Source organism: Hyla sarda, chromosome 1, assembly GCF_029499605.1.
Source record: "Hyla sarda isolate aHylSar1 chromosome 1, aHylSar1.hap1, whole genome shotgun sequence".
In the NCBI taxonomy this organism is placed as follows: domain Eukaryota; kingdom Metazoa; phylum Chordata; class Amphibia; order Anura; family Hylidae; genus Hyla; species Hyla sarda.
This window is the reverse complement of record NC_079189.1, coordinates 261,965,982-261,987,347: the sequence shown is the minus strand read 5'-3', so window position 1 is coordinate 261,987,347 and position 21,366 is coordinate 261,965,982. Positions and strand designations below refer to the sequence as shown.

The 21,366-nt window shown below is 45.2% G+C and overlaps 1 protein-coding gene across 1 annotated transcript in view; it reads left to right on the top strand.

The window, feature by feature from the left end:
- GIPC3 (GIPC PDZ domain containing family member 3) overlaps positions 1-21,366 on the top strand; it is a 186,479-nt gene that overhangs the window by 75,996 nt on the left and 89,117 nt on the right. The window contains exon 5 of the mRNA XM_056571276.1: positions 5,583-5,664. Coding sequence (XP_056427251.1) covers positions 5,583-5,664 — 82 coding nt within the window. The remainder of the gene's footprint in view (positions 1-5,582; positions 5,665-21,366) is intronic.

The window sequence follows — 21,366 nt, the reverse complement described above, 5'->3', positions numbered from 1 at the left end:
TAATCTCCCCCTAGGCTGCCATTCAGCCTCCTAGAGCGCAGAGCTGTTGGTACTTCCACAGTCCTGTCTTTTTGAGTCTAGTAGTGCATCCTTGCGGATACTACTGTTTCCTTATCTCTCTATCTTACCTGGTCTCTTGCTGAGAACTTTGGGTATTTTTATTATATTTTAGCTAGCCGCAATTTTTTCTTGCCGCTACATTATCTAATCCTCCTCTCATATTTACCTAGATATGTCGACCGAGGGCTCAGGGGATCGTGAAGGCTTGGCAAAAAGATCCGCCAAGCGCAAGCACCTCTCTTGCCATGACTGCAATACTCCCCTGGAGGATAATTATGAATTTTCCAGGTGCCCTCCTTGTAGGGCTAAGTCTCTACCTTCCCATCAGACTGAACCTACAGTCCAGGATATGTATGTGTGGGTCTCCTCTAGCATGTCGGCTATGCAAGCCTCTATTGAGGAGCTGAAACACGTTGTCTCTCAGAAACGCGCCAGACCTTCTTCACCTCCCAGAATGGAGATGTCTGTGGATCAGGAGAGAGAAGATTCCAAGTCCTCCTCTTCGGATGAGGAGGTCACTGCATCTTATTTTTTTCCGCTGGAAAAGACCCAGCGTCTTCTGAGATCCATCCGGTCGGGGGACCAGGATGTTGATCCCGGGGAAGCCTCTACCTCCGCCTCTAAGGGACCTAGGGTCTTTAAAGTGGATGATACCCTTCTGTCCATGCTTAGAACGGAATGGAAAAAAACAGAAAAGGGTCCGGTCTTAACTAAAAGATTTAAGACCATGTTTCCTATACAGGAATCTCAGCTTTCTTCCTGGGGCCCTGTCCCTAAGGTTGACATGGCAGTTGCCAAACTGTCCAAGAGGACAGTGGTCCCTGCCGAGGATGGGTCTTCCTTGCAGGATCCAATGGATCGGAAGGCTGACTGTGCCATGAGGCGCTCCTACTCCACTGCTTCTGCGTCTGCATCAGTGGCGATAGCTTGCTCTGAGGTAGCAAACTTTTTGAAGACCCGTCTTTCTAACATCCAGTCGGATTTGGACCAGGGGGTTCCTAGAGATGAAATTCTTTCATCCTTCAAGACGTCCAATCTGGCCGTTGATTTTTTGTGCGATGCTTCCACCCAGCATCTTAAATTGGCCTCCAAGTCTATGGCCCTGGCTTCCGCTGGACGACGTCCTCTATGGTTAAAACCTTGGAAGGTTGACAACTCTTCCAAGAACACCTTATGTGCTATGCCTTACGAACCCGGCATTCTTTTCGGAGCTGAGCTGGACCGCATTATGGAGGGACTTTCTGACAAGAAAGGCAAGTCCCTTCCTTATTCCTCCTTTCGTGGTCGAGGCCGGCGTTCTGGGGGCGGATCAGCCCCCCAGCCTAAGCCTCAGAGAGAATGGGGTAATCAACGCCGGGGCGGAAAACGCTCCCGTGGCTCCAAAGACAACAGAAAGCTCTGACTGCGGGCTTCTACGAAGCTCTGGGTTCCTTGCCGAGGTGACCTTTCCAGTTTCCCATCCTGCCCCCCAGATTCCAGTTGGTGGTCGTCTTCACCACTTTTCAAGCGCCTGGTCCCTCCACATTCAGGATCCTTGGGTCCTGAGATTAATCTCGGATGGTTATTCGATAGACCTCGAATTAATTCCCCCATCCAATTATGTGGAGACAAGAGTTTTTTCACCAATCAAACAGGGGGCGCTAGAAACCTACATTCTGGAATACATCCAGAAGAATGCCTTAGAGGAAGTTCCTCTTTCAGAGCGGGGGTCAGGAATTTATTCTCCAGTCTTCCTAGTTCCCAAGGTAACAGGAGACTGGCGGATGATTATAGATCTGAGATATCTCAATCAGTATGTGAAGCACAAACGCTTTCGTATGGAAACTATTCAATCTGTGGTCAACCTCATCTCGCCAGGGGATTACCTGGCTACTCTGGATCTAAAGGATGCTTACCTTCATATTCCTATTCATCCGGTATCCAGAAAGTATCTAAGGATCGCAGTTCAGGTAGGGGGAGTTCTAAAACACCTCCAGTTTGTAGCCCTCCCGTTTGGAATTTCTTCGGCCCCACACACATTTACCAAAGTGGTGGTAGCGGTAGTCGCTGCTCTAAGGCTCCAGGGGCTCAGCATCATTCCCTACCTAGACGATTGGCTCCTCAGAGCTCCTTCTTCTGCGATCCTGTCCCAACATCTGCAACTAGCAGTATCCTTCCTTCACCAGTTAGGGTGGATAGTCAATTGGGCCAAATCCAATTTTCTCCCAACTACCTCAGTGAGGTTTCTCGGCTTCATAGTCGACTCAATCTCCATGACATTCTACCTCTCTCCCGAGAGGAAATCTCGGGTGCAGGAATCGGCCCTTTTTCTCTCTGTACCCCGGAGAGTTTCCATTCGCACTCTCATGCGGATGTTGGGACTTATGTCCGCTACCGTGGATGCGGTTCCTTGGGCTCTTTGGCATCTACGCCCTCTTCAATCAGAGGTGCTTGCCACTTGGAATCTCAGGCCCTCGGGCCTAAACAAGTGCCACTCCCTGTCTTATCGAGTCAGGTCCTCTCTCAGATGGTGGTCTCACCTCGAGGACGGCAAGTCAATGATCCAACCCCCTTGGATCATACTTACTACCGACGCGTCCCTTGTAGGTTGGGGAGCGCATCTCTTGGATCTGTTAGTGCGGGGATCTTGGTCTCCTCAGGAGAGAGGGTTAACCTCCAATCTCCTCGAGATTCGAGCCATCAGATTAGCACTCCTCCACTTTGCTTCTCTTCTTCAAGGGAAAGCAGTAAAGATCCAATCCGACAGCATGACGGCTGTATTGTACATCAACAAGCAGGGAGGCACTCGATCACAAAGCCTCCTCAGAGAGGTGGGTCTGATCTTGGATTGGGCAGAGAGGAACCTAACCCACCTGTCGGCAGTTCACATTCGGGGATCTCTCAATGTGATCGCCGACCGCCTGAGCAGAGGACTTTCAACTGGAGAATGGTCTCTCCATCCAGAGATGTTCAAACAAATAATACTCAGGTCGGGCATGCCAGAAATAGATCTTATGGCAACAAGGTTCAACACCAAAGTGGTGAGATTTTGTTCCCTGTACAGGGAAGACAACCCAGTAGCAATCGATGCTCTCTCAATCCCATGGAGGTTCAGGCTGGCCTACATCTTCCCTCCAATTTCCTTGATCCCAAGGGTATTGATGAAAATCAGGCAGGACCAAGCCTCTGTCATAGCCATAATTCCATTTTGGCCCAAGAGAGCTTGGTTTACCCAACTCTTGCAAATGAGTCGGGGACAATTCTGGAGGCTTCCCCCAGAGCAAGCACTAGTGTCGGGGGACACTCACAGCTGCTCAAATCTTCAAATGTTCAACCTGACAGCCTGGAGGTTGACCAGTCCCTTCCACATCTAGAAGGGCTTTCTAGTGCGGTCTTGAATACCCTCTCGCATTCCAGAGCGGAGTCCACTAACAGAGCCTATAAAAGAATTTGGACAACTTTTCAGTCTTGGTGCTCCAAGAAACAACTACCTGGACAGAATCCAGCTGTTGCCACAATCCTCAACTTTCTCCAGGAGGGATTAGACAAGAATCTATCTCCTTCCACACTCAGAGTGCAGGTATCAGCCATCTCTGCCTTTCTCAATAAACCATTGTCTCAAGACCCACTAGTCAAAATATTCTTGAGGGGATCCTCAAGGTTAAAACCTACAATTATACAACCTGTCCCAGCATGGGACTTATCGATGGTGCTCAAGGGGTTAGCATCTCCCCCCTTTGAGCCCTTGGAGGAGGTGGACATGAAGTTTGTTACCATTAAAATAACTTTTTTACTGGCAATCACTTCAGCCAAAAGGATTGGGGAACTTCAAGCGCTCTCGGCACTTGAACCATATACTAAATTTTTGCCGGATCGAGTGTTACTCAGATTCATGCCATCCTTTATACCTAAGGTTCCATCATTCCAAAATATAAATCAAGTTATATCCCTGCCAGTATTTTCTCCTCCTCCATCCTCCAATGAAGATAGTTCTCTTCATTGCCTAGATATCTCGAGATGTCTCCAGATCTATATAAGAAGATCTTTGGAGTTTCGGAAGGATGAAAATCTGCTAATTCTCTTTTCAGGACCCAAAAGAGGTCTTAAAGCTTCAAAGCCCTCCATCAGTAGATGGGTAAAAGATGCCATTCGTATTGCCATGGTATCCCAAGGTAAGGAGCCTCCTGAGTTTGTAAAAGCTCATTCCACCAGGTCTGTATCTACCTCCTTTGCGGAAAGGAGTCTTGTTCCCTTGGAACATATATGCAAAGCTGCTTCCTGGAGTTCACTCTCCACATTTATCACCCACTACAGACTTGACAGTAGATTGGCCGATTTTTCCTCATTTGGACGGACAGTATTATCTGCCGTCAGGCATGAGAGCCCTCCCTCATAGGGTTTCTGCTTGCCATTTCCCCATCTGTGCTACTGGTTAGGACGTAAGGGAATCGTTAATTTCTAACGATAATTTGTTTTCCCTTAGTCCTAACAGTAGCACAACTTTCCCTCCCTAGTTAAGTTATTTTCTTCTATTATTTACCTTTAGTTCTTCTTGTTACTACACAATGAGGCAGAGGATGACCCTCTTACTTATACAGGGGGTTGTGGGTGTGTCTTACTGATTGTTTAATTAGGTTCAATAAAACTTCCATCTGTCCTACCAGTTCGCGGGGGGTGGAATACCCCATCTGTGCTACTGTTAGGACTAAGGGAAAACAAATTATCGTTAGAAATTAACGATTCTGTGTCACACACACAGTGATGTCTGTCCTATCTCTATGCAGTGAAATGAATGATATGACAAGCTGCAAACTGGCTGCCAAATATATAGGGCTTTGACATCACAGGGGTGACTGGCTGCTGATAGGCTGCATCCTACATGTGATTCAGGGTCTTCCCGCCTATTTCCCTTCCTGCCTTGCCTTCCCAGCGTTCCTTGCCCCATGTACTGACATGTGGATCCACCATTTTAGATGTCCTGGAGCCTGGTAAATGGAGTTTAATGAATCGATTTGCACGATAGAATCACGGCGATATTCGCATTCCTTGCGAATCGAATATTTCATCCGTAATGAATTTGGGTTTGTCAGCTTCGATTCGCTCATCTCTAAAAAGCAGTATATGGTAAAAGGTTTTCTAGAAAGGTTTGTGCAGTGGTCTTGAATAAATTGTATGCTAATTTTGTGAAAATGCGCATTTTTTGTAACAAAACCTTATACCACAAATCCACACCGGCCCGGACTACACTTGTCTACATCTAGCTACTTTGCACCTCTTTGAACAATGTGGGAGAAGTAAACATGATGTACATCAAGGCTAAAGGGGGGGGAGGGGGTAGAACTTTATTTACACAGACATTAATATATTCCTCCCATTAACTTTAGTTACAGAGTATGAAATGTTCTCTCTCTCTGTTATTAGAAAGTGTTCATGTTTTTTGCACAGTGGACACAGAATATCAGAATGTATTGTCTCTACCAAAATGTAGCTACATGAGAGCTATAAACAGGCTAACTAATGTAGATTTATATTTGATTTTGTAGCCAAGTGATGGGGAGGAAGAGGTGACACGCAAAGTGGATGACTTATTGGAAAGTTACATGGGAATCCGTGATATGGAGCTTGGTAAGTGAATAGTAGAATTTTACCAGTGGTGTTACCTTATGTGTGTAATTAAAACTGGGCTGTATTTTCCCCTATATTCTTAGCTAACCTCTTCTTAATTGTACATTAACCCCTTAAGGACCAGGCATAGGCTTGCGCACGGGGTGTGCCGGGTGTGCACAGGCACACCCTAATCACCGCAGCCGCGGCCCGCTTCTGCAGGACTTTTTTTTTTTCTCACTACTAAACGCCAGCCCCACCGGACATCGCCGACATCACCAGCCCGACCCCCCAGCCACACACCACTCCCCCCACCACCCCACTACCCCGCTCAGCGCCGCAACCGCTACTACACACATTATCCCTACACTGACTGACCTTACATGCCGCCCGGGGCCGCTTTAAGAGCGCGGGGGCTGATGGGTCAGACGTCAGTGCGCACGGCTGCACATGACGTCATGACACACGCGCGCACTGTGTCTGGAGAGCCCGCACAGGAGAGGCCCGCTGCCAGGGCAAGGACAGGAGAAGCCCGGGCCCCCAGCTCTGGAATCTGGACTGCTGGAGAGGGCGGCTAAGGAGAGAGAGGCCTGCAGCAGCAAGTGCCGGTGAGTGGCTGCTGGCCTGCTGCCATACATGATGGGGATGTAGTCCTGAACTGTGAGCCTACATTATGTAGGCTCACAGCTCAGGACTACATCCCCATCATGTATGATTGTGACTGTCTATTATATGTAGGCTCACAGCTAAGGACTACATCCCCATCATGTGTGATTGTCTATTATATGTAGGCTTCATATAATAGACAGTCACAATCATACATGATGGGAATGTAGTCCTGATCTGTGAGCCTGGGCATGTGTGGTGTGGTCAGGGCATACTGGGAGTTGCATCGTGGGACTTGCAGTTACTACTGTAACGCCCTGCATGCCCTGATAGTATCAGGGTATGCTGGGCATTACAGTTAGTATTAACTGCAACTCCCAGCATGCAACTCCCAGTTTGCCCTGATACAGTCTATGGTTTTGCAGCTGACCCAAAACTACAACTCCCATTATGTTGCACTATACTCCTGAGTCCTGGGGAAGCAATGCATTAATTTTGGGACAGCTGCAGAGCAGACCAAGATTGTATCAGGGCATGCTGGGAGTTGCAGTTACTATCTGTAATGCCCAGCATGCCCTGATACAGCTTATGTTTTGCAGCTGACCCAAAACTACAACTCCCATTATGTTGCACTATACTATAATATAGGTTATATGGTGTTACATGCTGGGGGGAGCTGTAGTTTCAGTTCAGTTGCAGAGATATAGGCTGGAATCTGGATCAAGAAATTTCCTTGATCCAGATTCCAGCCTATATCTCAGCAGCTGACCCAAAACTACAGCTCCCCCCCAGCATGTAGGACCATATAACCTATATTATAGTATAGTGCAACATAATGGGAGTTGTAGTTTTGGTCACCAAATATTGTATCAGGGCATGCTGGGAATTGTAGTTGGTAACTTCAAATCCCAGCATTGCATTCCTTCAAGGAATGCTGGGAGGTGCAGTTACCAACTACAATTCCCAGGATGCCCTGATACAATCTATGATGACCAAAACTACAACTCCACACATCTTGCACTATATAGGAGTACAATTTAGATTATGGTGCAACATGCTGGGAGTACTAGTTTTGGGTCAGCTGCAGACTTTTTCAACCAATCTGGTGCAAAAAAAAATTTCTATTTGGAATATTCCCCCCTCTGTGCCACCATCTTATAGTAAAAGCGTTCTTCTGTTTGCCAAGTAAAGAAAAACATGAGTTTTACCATTCAACTTACAATTTTTTTTTCAAATCCACATCAAATGCATCCCTATAAACACCAGCAAACACACACAAGTGGGAGGTCTAGTCAGGGCTGGTTCATGGATTTTTGACACTCTAGGCAAAACCTAATTTTGACAACCCTTTGGCTCCGCCCATTGAACACCTTGGAAAATATAAGATCAGGGGTAGAATTAGTCCCATAAGCCTCATGGTAAATTCTAGACTTGTCTTCCTCCCTACAATTATAACTATACTGCACCCAATGTGGAGGAACTATACTGCAACTAATGTGGGGGAACTGTACTGCACCTAATGTGGGGGAACTGTACTGCACCTAATGTGGGGGAACTATACTGCACCTAATGTGGGGGAACTATACTGTACCTAATGTGGGGGAACTATACTGCCAACCTAATGTGGGGGAACGGTACTGCACCTAATGTTGGCAAACTATACTGCCAACCTAATGTGGGGGAACTGTACTGCACCTAATGTGGGGGAACTGTACTGCACCTAATGTGGGGGAACTGTACTGCACCTAATGTGGGGGAACTGTACTGCACCTAATGTGGGGGAACTGTACTGCACCTAATGTGGGGGAACTGTACTGCACCTAATGTGGGGGAACTGTACTGCACCTAATGTGGGGGAACTATATTGCACCTAATGTGGTGGAACTGTACTGCACCTAATGTGGGGGAACTGTACTACTAACCTAATGTGGGGGAACTGTACTACTAACCTAATGTGGGGGAACTATACTGCCAACCTAATGCGGGGGAACTATACTACTAACCTAATGTGGGGGAACTATACTGCACCTAATGTGGGGGAACTGTACTACTAACCTAATGTGGGGGAACTATACTGCACCTAATGTGGGGGAACTGTACTGCACCTAATGTGGGGGAACTGTACTACTAACCTTATGTGGGGGAACTGTACTGCACCTAATGTGGGGGAACTATACTGCCAACCTAATGTGGGGGAACTATACTGCACCTAATGTGGGGGAACTGTACTACTAACCTTATGTGGGTGAACTATACTGCACCTAATGTGGGGGAAATATATTTCCATCCTAATGTGGGAGATTTATACTGCCAACCTAATGTGTGGGAACTATGCTGCCAACCTAATGTGAATACAAAAATATAAAATTGTACTCTTCTGATCCCTATAGCACTTTTATTTTTCTGTATATGGGGATGTATGAGGGTAATTTTTAGCGCTGTGATTTGTAGTTTTTATCGGTACCATTTTTTATTTTTAGATATTTTTTATGGTATTTGAAGTGACCAAAAATGTGCTAATCTGATTAGTGCACTATTACGACTTTTGGGACCCCACTTCTGATTTTGCCCAGGACCACGCTAAGCCTAAAACTGGCCCTGGATCCAATCCTCCTACACTATGCAAGCAGGAGTGTGTGTGTGTATATGTATGTATATGTGTATATATATATCTATCACACACACACGCGCGTGCGTGGAGTGAGTTTGTGCTTTAGGGTGCACACCCTAATGCAATAGGCTGTGCACGCCTATGGGACCAGGCCATTTTACACCTTAGGACCAGAGCGTTTTTTGCACATCTGACCACTTTCACTTTAAGCATTAATAACTCTGGAATGCTTTTACCTTACATTCTGATTCCTATATAGTTTTTTTCGTGCCATATTCTACTTTATGTTAGTGGTAACATTTTGTCAATACTTGCATCATTTCTTGGTGAAAAATTCCAAAATTTGATGAAAAAATTGAAAATTTTGCATTTTTCTAAATTTGAAACTCTCTGCTTGTAAGGAAAATAAACATTCCAAATAAATTATATATTGATTCACAAATACAATATGTCTACTTTATGTTTGCATCATAAAGTTGACATGTTTTTACTTTTGGAAGACATCAGAGGGCTTCAAAGTTCAGCAGCAATTTTCCAATTTTTCACAAAATTTTCAAAATCTGAATTTTTCATGGACCAGTTCAGGTTTGAAGTGGATTTGAAGGGTCTTCTTATTAGAAATACCCCACAAATGACCCGTTTATAAAAACTGCACCCCTCAAAATATTCAAAATGACATTCAGTAAGTGTGTTAACCCTTTAGGTGTTTCACAGGAATAGCAGCAAAGTGAAGGAGAAAATTCAAAATCTTCATTTTTTACACTCGCATCTTCTTGTAGACCCAGTTTTTGAATTTTTACAAGGGGTAATAGGAGAAAAATCCTCACAAAATTTGTAACCCAATTTCTCTCGAGTAAGGAAATACCTCATATGTGTATGTCAATTGTTCGGCGGGCACAGTAGAGGGCTCAGAAGGGAAGGAGCGACAGTGGAATTTTGGAGAGTGAGTTTTTCTGAAATGGTTTTTGGGGGGCATGTCACATTTAGGAAGCCCCTATGGTGCCAGAACAGCAGAAATCCCCCACATGGCATACCATTTTGGAAACTACACCCCTCAAGGCACGTAACAAGGGGTCCAGGGAGCCTTAATACCCCACAGGTGTTTGACGACTTTTCGTTAAAGTCGGATGTGTATATGAAAAAAATATAATTTTTCACTAAACTGCAGTTTTTGTTTCCAAATTTACAATTGTTGTAAAGGATAATGGGAGAAAATGCCCCCCAAAATTTGTAACCCCATCTCTTCTGAGTATGGAAATACCCCATGTTAGGACGTAAAATGCTCTGCGGGCGAAGTACAATTCTCAGAAGAGTAGGAATCACATTTGGCTTTTGGAAAGCAAATTTTGCTGAAATGTTTTTTTGGGGGCATGTCGCATTTAGGAAGCCCCTATGGTGCCAGCACAGCAAAAATACCCACATGGCATACTATTTTGTAAATTACACCCCTCAAGGAACGTAACAAGAGGTACAGTGATCCTTAACACCTCACAGGTATTTCACGACTTTTTGTTAAAGTTGGATGTGTAAATGGAAAAAAAAAAATCACTAAAATGCAGTTTTTTCCCCAAATTTTTCATTTTTACAAGGGGTAATAGGAGAAAATTACCCCCAAAATTTGTAACCCCATTTCTTCTGAGTATGGAAATACCCCATGTGTGGACGTCAAGTGCCCTGCGGTCGCACTGCAATGCTCAGAAGAGGAGGAGCGCCATTGAGCTTTTGAAGAGTGAATTTGTTTGGAATGGTAGTCAGGGGCCATGTGCGTTTACAAAGCTCCTCTTGGTGCCAGAACAGTGGACCCCCCACACGTGACCCCATTTTGGAAACTACACCCCTCACAGAATTTAATAAGGGGTGCAGTGAGTATTTACACCCCACTGGCATTTGACAGATCTTTGGAACAGTGGGCTGAGCAAATTAAAAATAAAATTTTTCATTTTCACGGACCACTGTTCCAAAAATCTGTCAGACACCTGTGGGGTGTGAATGCTCACTGTACCCCTTATTACATTACGTGAGGGGTGTAGTTTCCAAAATGGGGTCACATGTTGGGGGGGGTCCATTGTTCTGGCGTTATGGGGGCTTTGTAAACACACGTGGCCTTCAATTCCGGACAAATTTTCTCTTCAAAATCCCAATGGCGCTCCTTCTCTTCTGAGCATTGTAGTTTGCCCGCAGAGCACTTCACATCTACATTTGGGGTATTTTTTTACTCAGAAGAAATGGGGCTACACATTTTGGGGGGCTTTTTTCCTATTTTCCCTTGTGAAAATGAAAAATTTAGGGTAACACCAGCATTTTAGTGAAAAATTTTATTTTTTTTAATTTTCCCATCAAACTTTAACGAAAATTTGTCAAACACCTGTGGGGTGTTAAGGCTCACTATACCCCTTGTTACGTTTTGTGAGGGGTGTAGTTTCCAAAATGGGGTCACATGTCGGTTTTTTTGCGTTTATGTCAGAACCGCTGTAAAATTAGCCACCCCTGTGCAAATCACCAATTTAGGCTTCAAATGTATATGGTGCGCTCTCACTCCTGAGCCTTGTTATGCGCCCGCAGATCATTTTACGCCCACATATGGGGTATTTCCGTACTCATGAGAAATTGCGTTACAAATTTAGTGTTTTTTTTTTTCCCTTTTACCTCTTGTGAAAATAAAAAGTAAAGGGCAACACCAGCATGTTAGTGTAAAAAAATATTTTTTTTTAACACTAACAGGCTGGTGTAGACCCCAACTTTTCCTTTTCATAAGGGGTAAAAGGAGAAAAAGACCCCCAAAATTTGTAGTGTAATTTCTCCCAAGTACAGAGATACCCCATATGTGGCCCTAAACTGTTTCCTTGAAATACGACAGGGCTCCGAAGTGAGAGAGCGCCATGCGCATTTGAGGACTAAATTAGGGATTGCATAGGGGTGGACATAGGGGCTTCGGGATAGTCCTTGGATACTGCCACGGGACACGTTTCCACTCAATAAACCCGCAGACAACGGTTATTCATGCAAGCCTGGCACCTTGCCAGCTTTATTTAGACAGGTTGCAGGTAAAAAAAAAACATAATTCAGGAACAAACCAAAGTCCTAGACCGTCCGGTCACTGACTACACACATCAGCATGCCCTGACTACTATCTGGTGAGCTACCCTCAGCCAGCATAAAACATGTGCCCATGCAACCTGTTACTCACAGTTCACATCACTTCTTCACTTCTTGGACCGCTCACAGTTCGCTGTGTGTTTCCTCAACAGGGTCCGTGTGTCTCCCCCTACAGCGACATGCTGTTACCCAGGGAGAGCCCCAACTATTCTGTCTCTTTTCCTTTTAAACACACTTTCCCTTCCTGATACCTCATTAATCAGGCCACAGGTGGAGCATTCTGCAGAGATAGCAAGGGAAATACACCCTTTCCTTGCCACACTGCCACATATCCCCCCTCTGCTCAGACCACTGGGAAGGAGCACTTGTATTCAAAAGGCAGAGTCCAACTGCCTTTCCTTTTCCTTGAACAACTACGTCCAACAGGTTTTGAGGCACTTGGCTTCCTTCATCAGTAGATGTTATCTGCACCACTTCAATGGTGCACCCTTCTTTCATTCGCACTTTCATCAGCCACCGAGCACAAGACTTTTGGTTACCTTTGACAAATTCCTTGTAAAAAGCTCCATTCATGTCACACCTCTCCAACACCAGTTTCTTCATCTTGGTCTGTGCAGTGCTCTGGACACTAGGTGCGGACAAGGCCGATGCTCCAGGCCTTTGTCTTCTTCTGTCACTGGTATGACCATTGCCTGAATTTTTCTGGTGGCCAACTGAGCCTGTATCACCCATTTGCAGGTCTTCTAAGTCATCCTCCACAATTTCAGGAGGCTTCCCTTTAATGCACCTGTCCATCTTCTCCTTGAGATGGACTCCTCTCCAAATTCTACTTCTGCGGACTTTCTTCCGATGTTTTCTGGAACTAATCCAGCGCCTCTCAGGGATTCTACCACGACCCAGTCTTCTATCACAGTGACCTCTTTTTAAGGAGTCTGTTTTCTCATTAGCCCTTTCTTTAGGGACACCAACCTTCACAGGCTCATTTTTAGGCTGAGAACTTTTGGCTCCTTTAGGCAGTTTTTCACCTGCAACTTTAGATGCGTCACTGACTTTACTTGCAGCTTCTGCAGTTATCTCTGGTTTAACTTCTACCTCAGAGAACTTCTCTGCCTCAGAATTTTCACCATCCAATGTCAATATCTCTGCAGCTTCAGAGGACTTACCATATGGTTTCACCTCAGTCTCAGCTTCAGAGGACTTCCCATATGGTTTCAACTCAGTCTCAGCTTCAGAGGACCTTTCATATTGCTTCTTCTCATGGTCTTCAGACTCTTCTGTTTCTTGCGTCCATTGTTCAGACTCCACCTTTTTTTAGAGAAAGCATCGCTGTCTCCAGTAGCTTTTGCCCCACAAGCAGTTTTTCTTCTTTTACACGGATGGCTGTGGCTTTGGCCTCAGTTTCCATCTGAGACACTTTTAACCTCTCGTTAGCCAGTTCTACTATAGCTTGGTCACTGCTTTCTTTTAGAACCTTCATGTCCCCTTCCAGCTTTAAACATTTCTGCTGCTCACTCTTGAGCTTAGCAGAGTTCTTCTTCTCACTTTCCAGCAATTCTGTCAAGTTTTTGACAGTATCCTCCAGGGACAGCAGTTGTTCTCTCATCTGCTCCCTTTTTTTTACCAAGACCAGCGCGTTTTGTCCTAGATCTCTTACTTACAGCGGTCTCCTTACTCTCGCTGCTGGACCTTGAGACATTCTCTTGTCCTATGACAGTCACCTGTCCTTGGCCTGTCTCTTCCTTCAAGCCAACTCGTTCAGACTCTTCTCCACCTTTAGGAGTAGTCTCCCCCTTTTCAAGGGTCTTGGCCACTTGGGCTTCAGGGTAGTTCCTGGACAGTCTCTCTGGACTGTCTCTCTGCTCACTGGCAGACTTCTCTTTCACTTCAACACTGTCTCTCTGCTGCCCAGCAGAAAGGTCTAGGGCTCCTGGGTCTGCAACAACATCTGGTCCAGTGGTTCGACCTTCCTGGTCACGATCCATCTCTGGTCCAGACGTCACATCTCCTTCACTCAGGACTCTGTCTGTGACAGTAAGTGTACTCTCTTCAGTACTTCTGCATTATCCACAGACATCTCTGTAGCTTCTTTTCCAGTCACCTCTTCAGGATGACCGCGCAATTTCAACCCCCCTTTTGGCTCATCTTCAGCTGGCGGATGGAACCCATGTTCCTGGACCTGATACGTTTCTGGTTCCACTGAAGATTCTGTTTCAGTCAGAGGCACACTTGTCACTTGAGTCGCTGGATCCTCTTGGACTTGACTCACGGTCTGGTATTCAGCTCCCCCAGCAGTCTGGCAGACCCCTATCTGACATATATCTAGTGACTGCTGACACTCCCCGTCCTCAGCCTCTGCTGAGTAACTCTCCACTAGTGTGTGGTGCAAGTCAAGTGTTGTGGGCCCATCAGGTGTACCCGCTCTAGTCACCTGACAGTCTTCCCATAATTGCTGAAAAAATTGAAAATCCGTCCCCAGTACTACATCATACTCCAAGGAGGGCTCTATTGCAACCTTGTGACCTATAGTACCATAGGGAGTAGAAATACAGACATTAACCGTTTTATAACCCCAAATACCAGCCTTCATAGACACTATAGCTGGGTCTGGATTTCTGCTGCTGGACTTTACCAGACTTATTACACATCTAGGGTCTAACAAAACCGTCATCTTTTTACCTTCTATTGCCAGCTCCCACAGGTTTTCTTTTGTCCTGTCAGAGGTGGGAATAGTTCTCTTTACATCTGAACACAACATAAGTTTTTCAACAAAAACATTATCAGATTGCACATGTTCAAAATTTACAGGACAGTTCATAGCACTAGGACCTAACTCGGGCAAAGTGTGTTTTGTTACATTTTCTCCCAGTCCTGCATTCAACATTTTCTGTTCACCAGATTTTTTCAATCAGATCTGTACAGTGTGAACAGTCTCATCGGTCTTCATGAGGGGTTCCCCACCCTCACATGATTTTGCAACTGGACATAGGTTGGTACCACCTTGAACACTGTTCACACAGACAACTAGGGAAACACCACCCGCCGCCTCAGCATTTTTATGCACAGTCCCATCATTCTTATGTACAGTCTCATAGTCTCTAAACATGGCCCCCATAACCCCTGGAACAGTCTTACCAGAATCTCTTGCCGTCCAGTCAGTTAAGGGCTGGTGCTGGTGCTGGACACCTCTCACCAGCTTCTCTGCTGCAGAACATTGCTCCACTTGCTCTTTAAGTAGCTCTGCAACTTTAAATCCAGCATCACTGTTAGGCCGCAGTGCACTCTGTAGTATTGCAGCTTGGCTTACTCCCACTTGAGTCAGGATCTCTGTCTTGACTTTCTCATAGTCCCATAAGATCTTTGGATCCAGTTCACAATGAACTTTTTGGGCCTCCACTCCAATGAATCCAAACACCAAGTTTCCCCAGTGTGTCTTGGGCCATGCCTCATGCATAGCAATCCTTTCAAACTCTGCAAAGGTTGCTTCCTCTTGCGCTGCAGCCGTCTGCAACACCACACTTATCAGGACATCCATCTTGCAACACAGCACAGTCCTCTGCCAAAATGTCAGCCGCTTGCCAACCAAATTTTCCATTGCCCCTAGCAACGCCTTTATACTCAGTCTCAAAACTTAATTTGCACTCTGCATGTGGCCCGTCCACCTGTCTCCTTACTTGAGAAAGAGCACCCACTCGCTTGATGCGATCTGTTGCCCTTAGCAACAACTTCACCACAGGCTCAGTCCTGCTCTTGTACTCCACAGCTGGGCTCGTCCCACTGTCTCCTCTCTGAGAAAAAGAGTTCCCACTTGCAACATGCACGATTATTTTCTCTTGGCAACAACTTCACTGCAACTCTACCACTGGTTGCTCCTAGCAACGTGTTTGCCCGCATCAGACACCAATTGTAAGGATTCCTCCTTGGGGATTAGCTCCAGGATCGTCCTGGACACTGCCACTGGACACGTTTCCACTCACTAAACCCGCAGACAACGGTTATTCATGCAAGCCTGGCACCTTGCCAGCTTTATTTAGACAGGTTGCAGGTAAAACAAAAACATAACTCAGGAACAAACCAAAGTCCTAGACCGTCTGGTCACTGACTACACATATCAGCATGCCCTGACTACTATCTGGTGAGCTACCCTCAGCCAGCATAAAATGTGCCCCTGCAACCTGTTACTCACAGTTCACACCACTTCTTCACTTCTTGGACCGCTCACAGTTCGCTGTGTGTTTCCTCAACAGGATCTGTGTGTCTCCCCCTACAGCGACATGCTGTTACCCAGGGAGAGCCCCAACTATTCTGTTTCTTTTCCTTATATCCCCTTAAGGACCAAGGATGTACCGGTACGTCCATGGTCCTGCTCTTCTGATATAACGCGGGGTTACACAGTATCCCCGCGTCATATCATGGCGGGCCTGGCGTCATAGTGAAGCCGGAACCCGCCTCTAATAGCGCGCAGCGCCGATCGTGGCGTCGCGTGCTATTAACCCTTTAGCCGCGCGCTCAGAGCTGAGCCGCGCGGCTAAAAGTGAAAGTTTCCGGCTAGCTCAGTCGGGCTGTTCGGGATAGCCGCGGCTAATCGCGGCATCCCGAACAGCTGACAGGACAGCGGGAGGGCCCCTTCCTGCCTCCTCGCTGTCCGATCGCCGAATGACTGCTCAGTGCCTGAGATCCAGGCATGAGCAGTCATGCGTCAGAATCGTTGATCACTGGTTTCTTATGAGAAACCAGTGATCAGCATAGGAGATCAGTGTGTGCAGTGTTATAGGTCCCTATGGGACCTATAACACTGCAAAAAAAAGTGAAAAAAAAAAGTGAATAAAGATCATTTAACTCACCCCCCTTTTCCAATAAAAAAAAACACAGTGTAAATAAAAATAAACATATATGGTATCACCGCGTGCGGAAATGTCCGAATTATATAAATATATAATTAATTAAACCGCTCGGTCAATGGCGCGCGTGCAAAAAAATTCCTATCAATGCAAATATGGTACCGTTAAAAACTTCAGATCACGGCGCAAAAAAAGATGACAATTTTAAACGTATTAATTTTCCTGCATGTAGTTATGATTTTTTCCAGAAGTCCGACAAAATCAAACCTATATAAGTAGGGTATCATTTTAATCGTATGGACCTACAGAATAAATATAAGGTGTCATTTTTACCACTACGTAGAAACGGAAGCCGCCAAAATTTACAAAACAGCGTTTTTTTTTCAATTTTGTCGCACAATGATTTTTTTTCCCGTTTCACCGTAGATTTTTGGGCAAAATGACTGACGTCATTACAAAGTAGAATTGGTGGCGCAAAAAATAAGCCATCATATGGATTTTTAGGTGCAAAATTGAAAGAGTCATGATTTTTTAAAGGCAAGGAGCAAAAACGAAAATGCAAAAACGGAAAAACCCCGGTCCTTAAGGGGTTAAACACACTTTCCCTTCCTGATACCTCATTAATCAGGCCACAGGTGGAGCATTCTGCAGAGATAGCAAGGGAAATACACCCTTTCCTTGCCACACTGCCACAGGGTATTCTACGCCAGTGATTCCCAAACAGGGTGCCTCCAGCTGTTGCTAAACTCCCAGCATGCCTGGACAGTCAGTGGCTGTCCAGAAATGCTGGGAGTTGTTGTTTTGCAACAGCTGGAGTCTCCGTTTTGGAAACACTGCCGTACAATACGTTTTAAATTTTTATTGGTGGGGGGGGCAGTGTAAGGGGGTGTATATGTAGTGTTTTACCCTTTATTTTGTGTTAGTGTAGTGTAGTGTTTTTAGGGTACATTCACACTGGCGGAGGTTTACAGTGAGTTCCCTGCTAGGAGTTTGCGCTGCGGCGAAAAATTTGCCGCAGCTCATACTTGAAGCAGAAAACTTACTGTAAGCCTGCCCGTGTGAATGTACCCTGTACGTTCACATGGGGGGGGGGGCAAACCTCCAGCTGTTTCAAAACTACAACTCCCAGCATGTACTGACAGACCATGCAGGCTGGGAGTTGTACTTTAGCAACAGCTGGAGGCACACTGGGTGGAAAACCTTCAGTTAGGTTCTGTTCTCTAACTCAATATTTTCCAACCAGTGTGACTCCAGCTGTTGCAAAACTACAACTCCCAGCATGTACTGATCACCCAAGGGCATGCTGGGAGATGTAGTTATGCAACAGCTGGAGGGATTGCAACTACAACTCCCAGCATGCTGGGATTTGCAGTTTTTCAACATCTGGAGAGCTACAGTATAGAGACCACTGCAAACTGTGGCCCTCCAGATGCTGCAAAACTACAAATCCCAGCATGCCCAGACAGCAAACAGTTGTGTGGGCATGCTAGGAGTTGTAGTTTTGCAAGATCTGGAGGGCTATAGTTCAGAGACTACCATATAGTGCAGCCCTCCAGATGTTGCTAGGCAACTTACCGGCTTCCGTCGGATCCAGGGAGCCTGCTGCAAGTCATCGCCGCCCGCCGATCTCCGACACCGATCGTCGCCCGCAGCCTCCGCAGATCAGTAAGTGGACTCCGGCGCTGGTCCTCTGTCGTTTCCCCGTTCTGCCCCGCCTATTGTGGATGGGCAAGACGGGGAAAACGAAAGTTAACCCCCCGCCCCCGATCTGCTATTGGTGGTCGCGTCTAGACCACCAATAGCAGGGATAGGAGGGGTGGCACCCCTGCCACCTCACTCCTATCTCTTCAGAGGGATTGTGAGTCTCTTAGACACCCGCGATCCCCCTTATATTCCGGGTCACCATAGACCCGTAATGATCCGGAATTGCGCAAATGACAAGTGTGAATTCACTTGCGATTTGCGCCGATCGCCGACATGGGGGGGGGGGGGGTCTGATGACCCCCCTGGGCATTTGAGCGGGGTGCCTGCTGATAGATATCATCAGTCACCCCGGTTCGGTCCCCGCCCGGCGCGGCGGGATGCGAAATTCCCACAGACGTATGAGTACGTGCCTGGTCCTTAAAGGGAACCAATCACTAGTTTTACTCTATATAATCAGTGGCAACACATAATAGAGGTTAATATCACGTGTTCTGCCATGTCTGGATGTCCGCTGGTACATCTATAAATATGAAGTAAACAACTTTTATAAAAGGTCACATGCTGTATGTAAATGAGGCTCAGTCGGGCGTGTGGCTGCTAAAGTAGTCATGGCTACCGGAGCAGTAATCATGCCTATTCAGGCTCAAATAACACCTATCTAGGTATGATTGAGCAGCTCACTCAGGGTCTGATGTTATTTCTCAGAGGTAGGCTGTCAATGATGTCTAAATAGGAGTGATTAGAGCCTGAATGAGCATGAGTACAGCGTGGGGAGCCGTGACTTCTTCAGCAGGCCTCATGCCTGGTGACTACTTCAGCATGCCTGGTGACTACTTAAGTCTCATTTACATACTGCATGTGACAGTTATTAAAGTTGTTTTTGCCACATTTACAGACGTGCCAGCAGACATTCAAATATGGTAGGACACATGATATTAACCTCTATTATGTGTTGCCACTCGTTATATATGGTAAAACTTTTTTTTTTTTTTTTTTTAATCAACTGGTGCCAGAAAGTTAAACAGATTTTTAAATTACTTCTATTAAAAAATCTTAATCCTTCCAGTACTTTTTAGGGGCTATATACTACAGAGGAAATGCTTTACTTTTTAGATTTCTCTGATATCATGACCACAGTGCTCTCTGCTGACCTCTGCTGTCCATTTTAGGAACTGTCCAAAGCAGCATATGTTTGCTATGGGGATTTTCTCCTGCTCTGGACAGTTCCTAAAATGGACAGCAGAGATCAGCAGAAAGCACTGTGATCATGACATCAGAGAAATCTAAAAAGTAAAGCATTTCCTCTGTAGTATATAGCCCCTAAAATGTACTGGAAGGATTAAGATATTTTAATAGAAGTAATTTACAAATCTGTTTAACTTTCTGGCACCAGTTTATTTAAAAAAAAAAAGTTTTCCATGGGAGTACCCCTTTAAAGCCTCATGCACACTGCAAAAACACTACTTTCAGGAGTGGTACATTCTAGGACAGTTGAACATTTGACTACAATATTCTGCTTGCGGCCACAGTCACTAAAACAATACAGGCCCCATAAGTTAACCCCTTAAGGACTCAGCCCATTTTCACCTTAACCCCTTAAGGACGCAGCCCATTTGGGCCTTAAGGACGCAGACAATTTTATTTTTACATTTTTAGTTTTTTACTCCTCGCCTTCAAAAAAATCATAACTCTTTAATATTTTCATCCACAGACTAGTGTCAGGGCTTGTTTTTTGTGCGACCAGTTGTCCGTTGTAATGCCATCACTCACTTTACCATAAAATGTATGGCGCAACCAAAAAAAATACTGGTGTGTGGTGAAATTAAAAGGAAAACTGCATTTTTGGAAGGTTTCATTTTCATGCCGTACAATTTATCGTAAAAATGACATGTGTTCTTTATTTCAATACAATTAAAATGATACCCATGATAACATACATTTCTATTACTGTTGCACTTAAAAAAAAATCGCTAACTTTTTAACCAAATTAGTATGTTTAAAATCCCCCTATTTTGAAGACCTATAACTTTTTCATTTTTCTGTATTAGCGGCGGTATGAGGGCTAATTTTTTGTGCCGTGATCTGTACTTTTTATTGATACCATATTTGCTTATTTTTTTTTTGGAATAAAATGTTATAAAAAAGCAGCTATTTGGACCTTAGTTTTTTTCCGTTCACGCCGTTCACCGTACGGTATCATTAACATTTTATTTTAATAGTTCAGATATTTACGCATGCGGCAATACCAAATATGTATATAAAATATATTTTTTAACACTTTTTGGGGGGGAAATAAGGAAAATGGGACAATTTACGTTTTTATAGGGGGAGGGGGTTTTTCACATTTTTTTACTTTTTTTTTAACTTTTTTAACTTTTATTTTTACACTTTAATACGCATAGGGGACTATTTATAGCAATCATTCGATTGCTAATACTGTTCAGTGCTATGTATAGGACATAGCACTGATCAGTGTTATTGGTGATCTTCTACTCTGGTCTGAGGGAAGGCAGATCTGAGAGGACCTCCGTCTGCCGTGCTGGATGATCGGATCGCCGCGGCATTGCTGATGCTGGAGATGATCGGATCGATGCTGCAGATGCCGCGATCTGTATTGATCACGGCATCTGAGGGGTTAATTACGGGCGGGTCCCTGGCTGCGATCAGCAGCCGGGACCTGCCGCGCATGATCCGGGCATCGCTCCGATGCTCGCGGTTATGCTTAGGACTTAAATGTATGTCCTGGTGCATTAAATACCACCTCACCAGGACGTACATTTACGTCCTGCGTGGTTAAAGGGGTATTCCAGGAAAAAACTTTTTTTTTATATATCAATTGGCTCCAGAAAGTTAAACAGATTTGTAAAT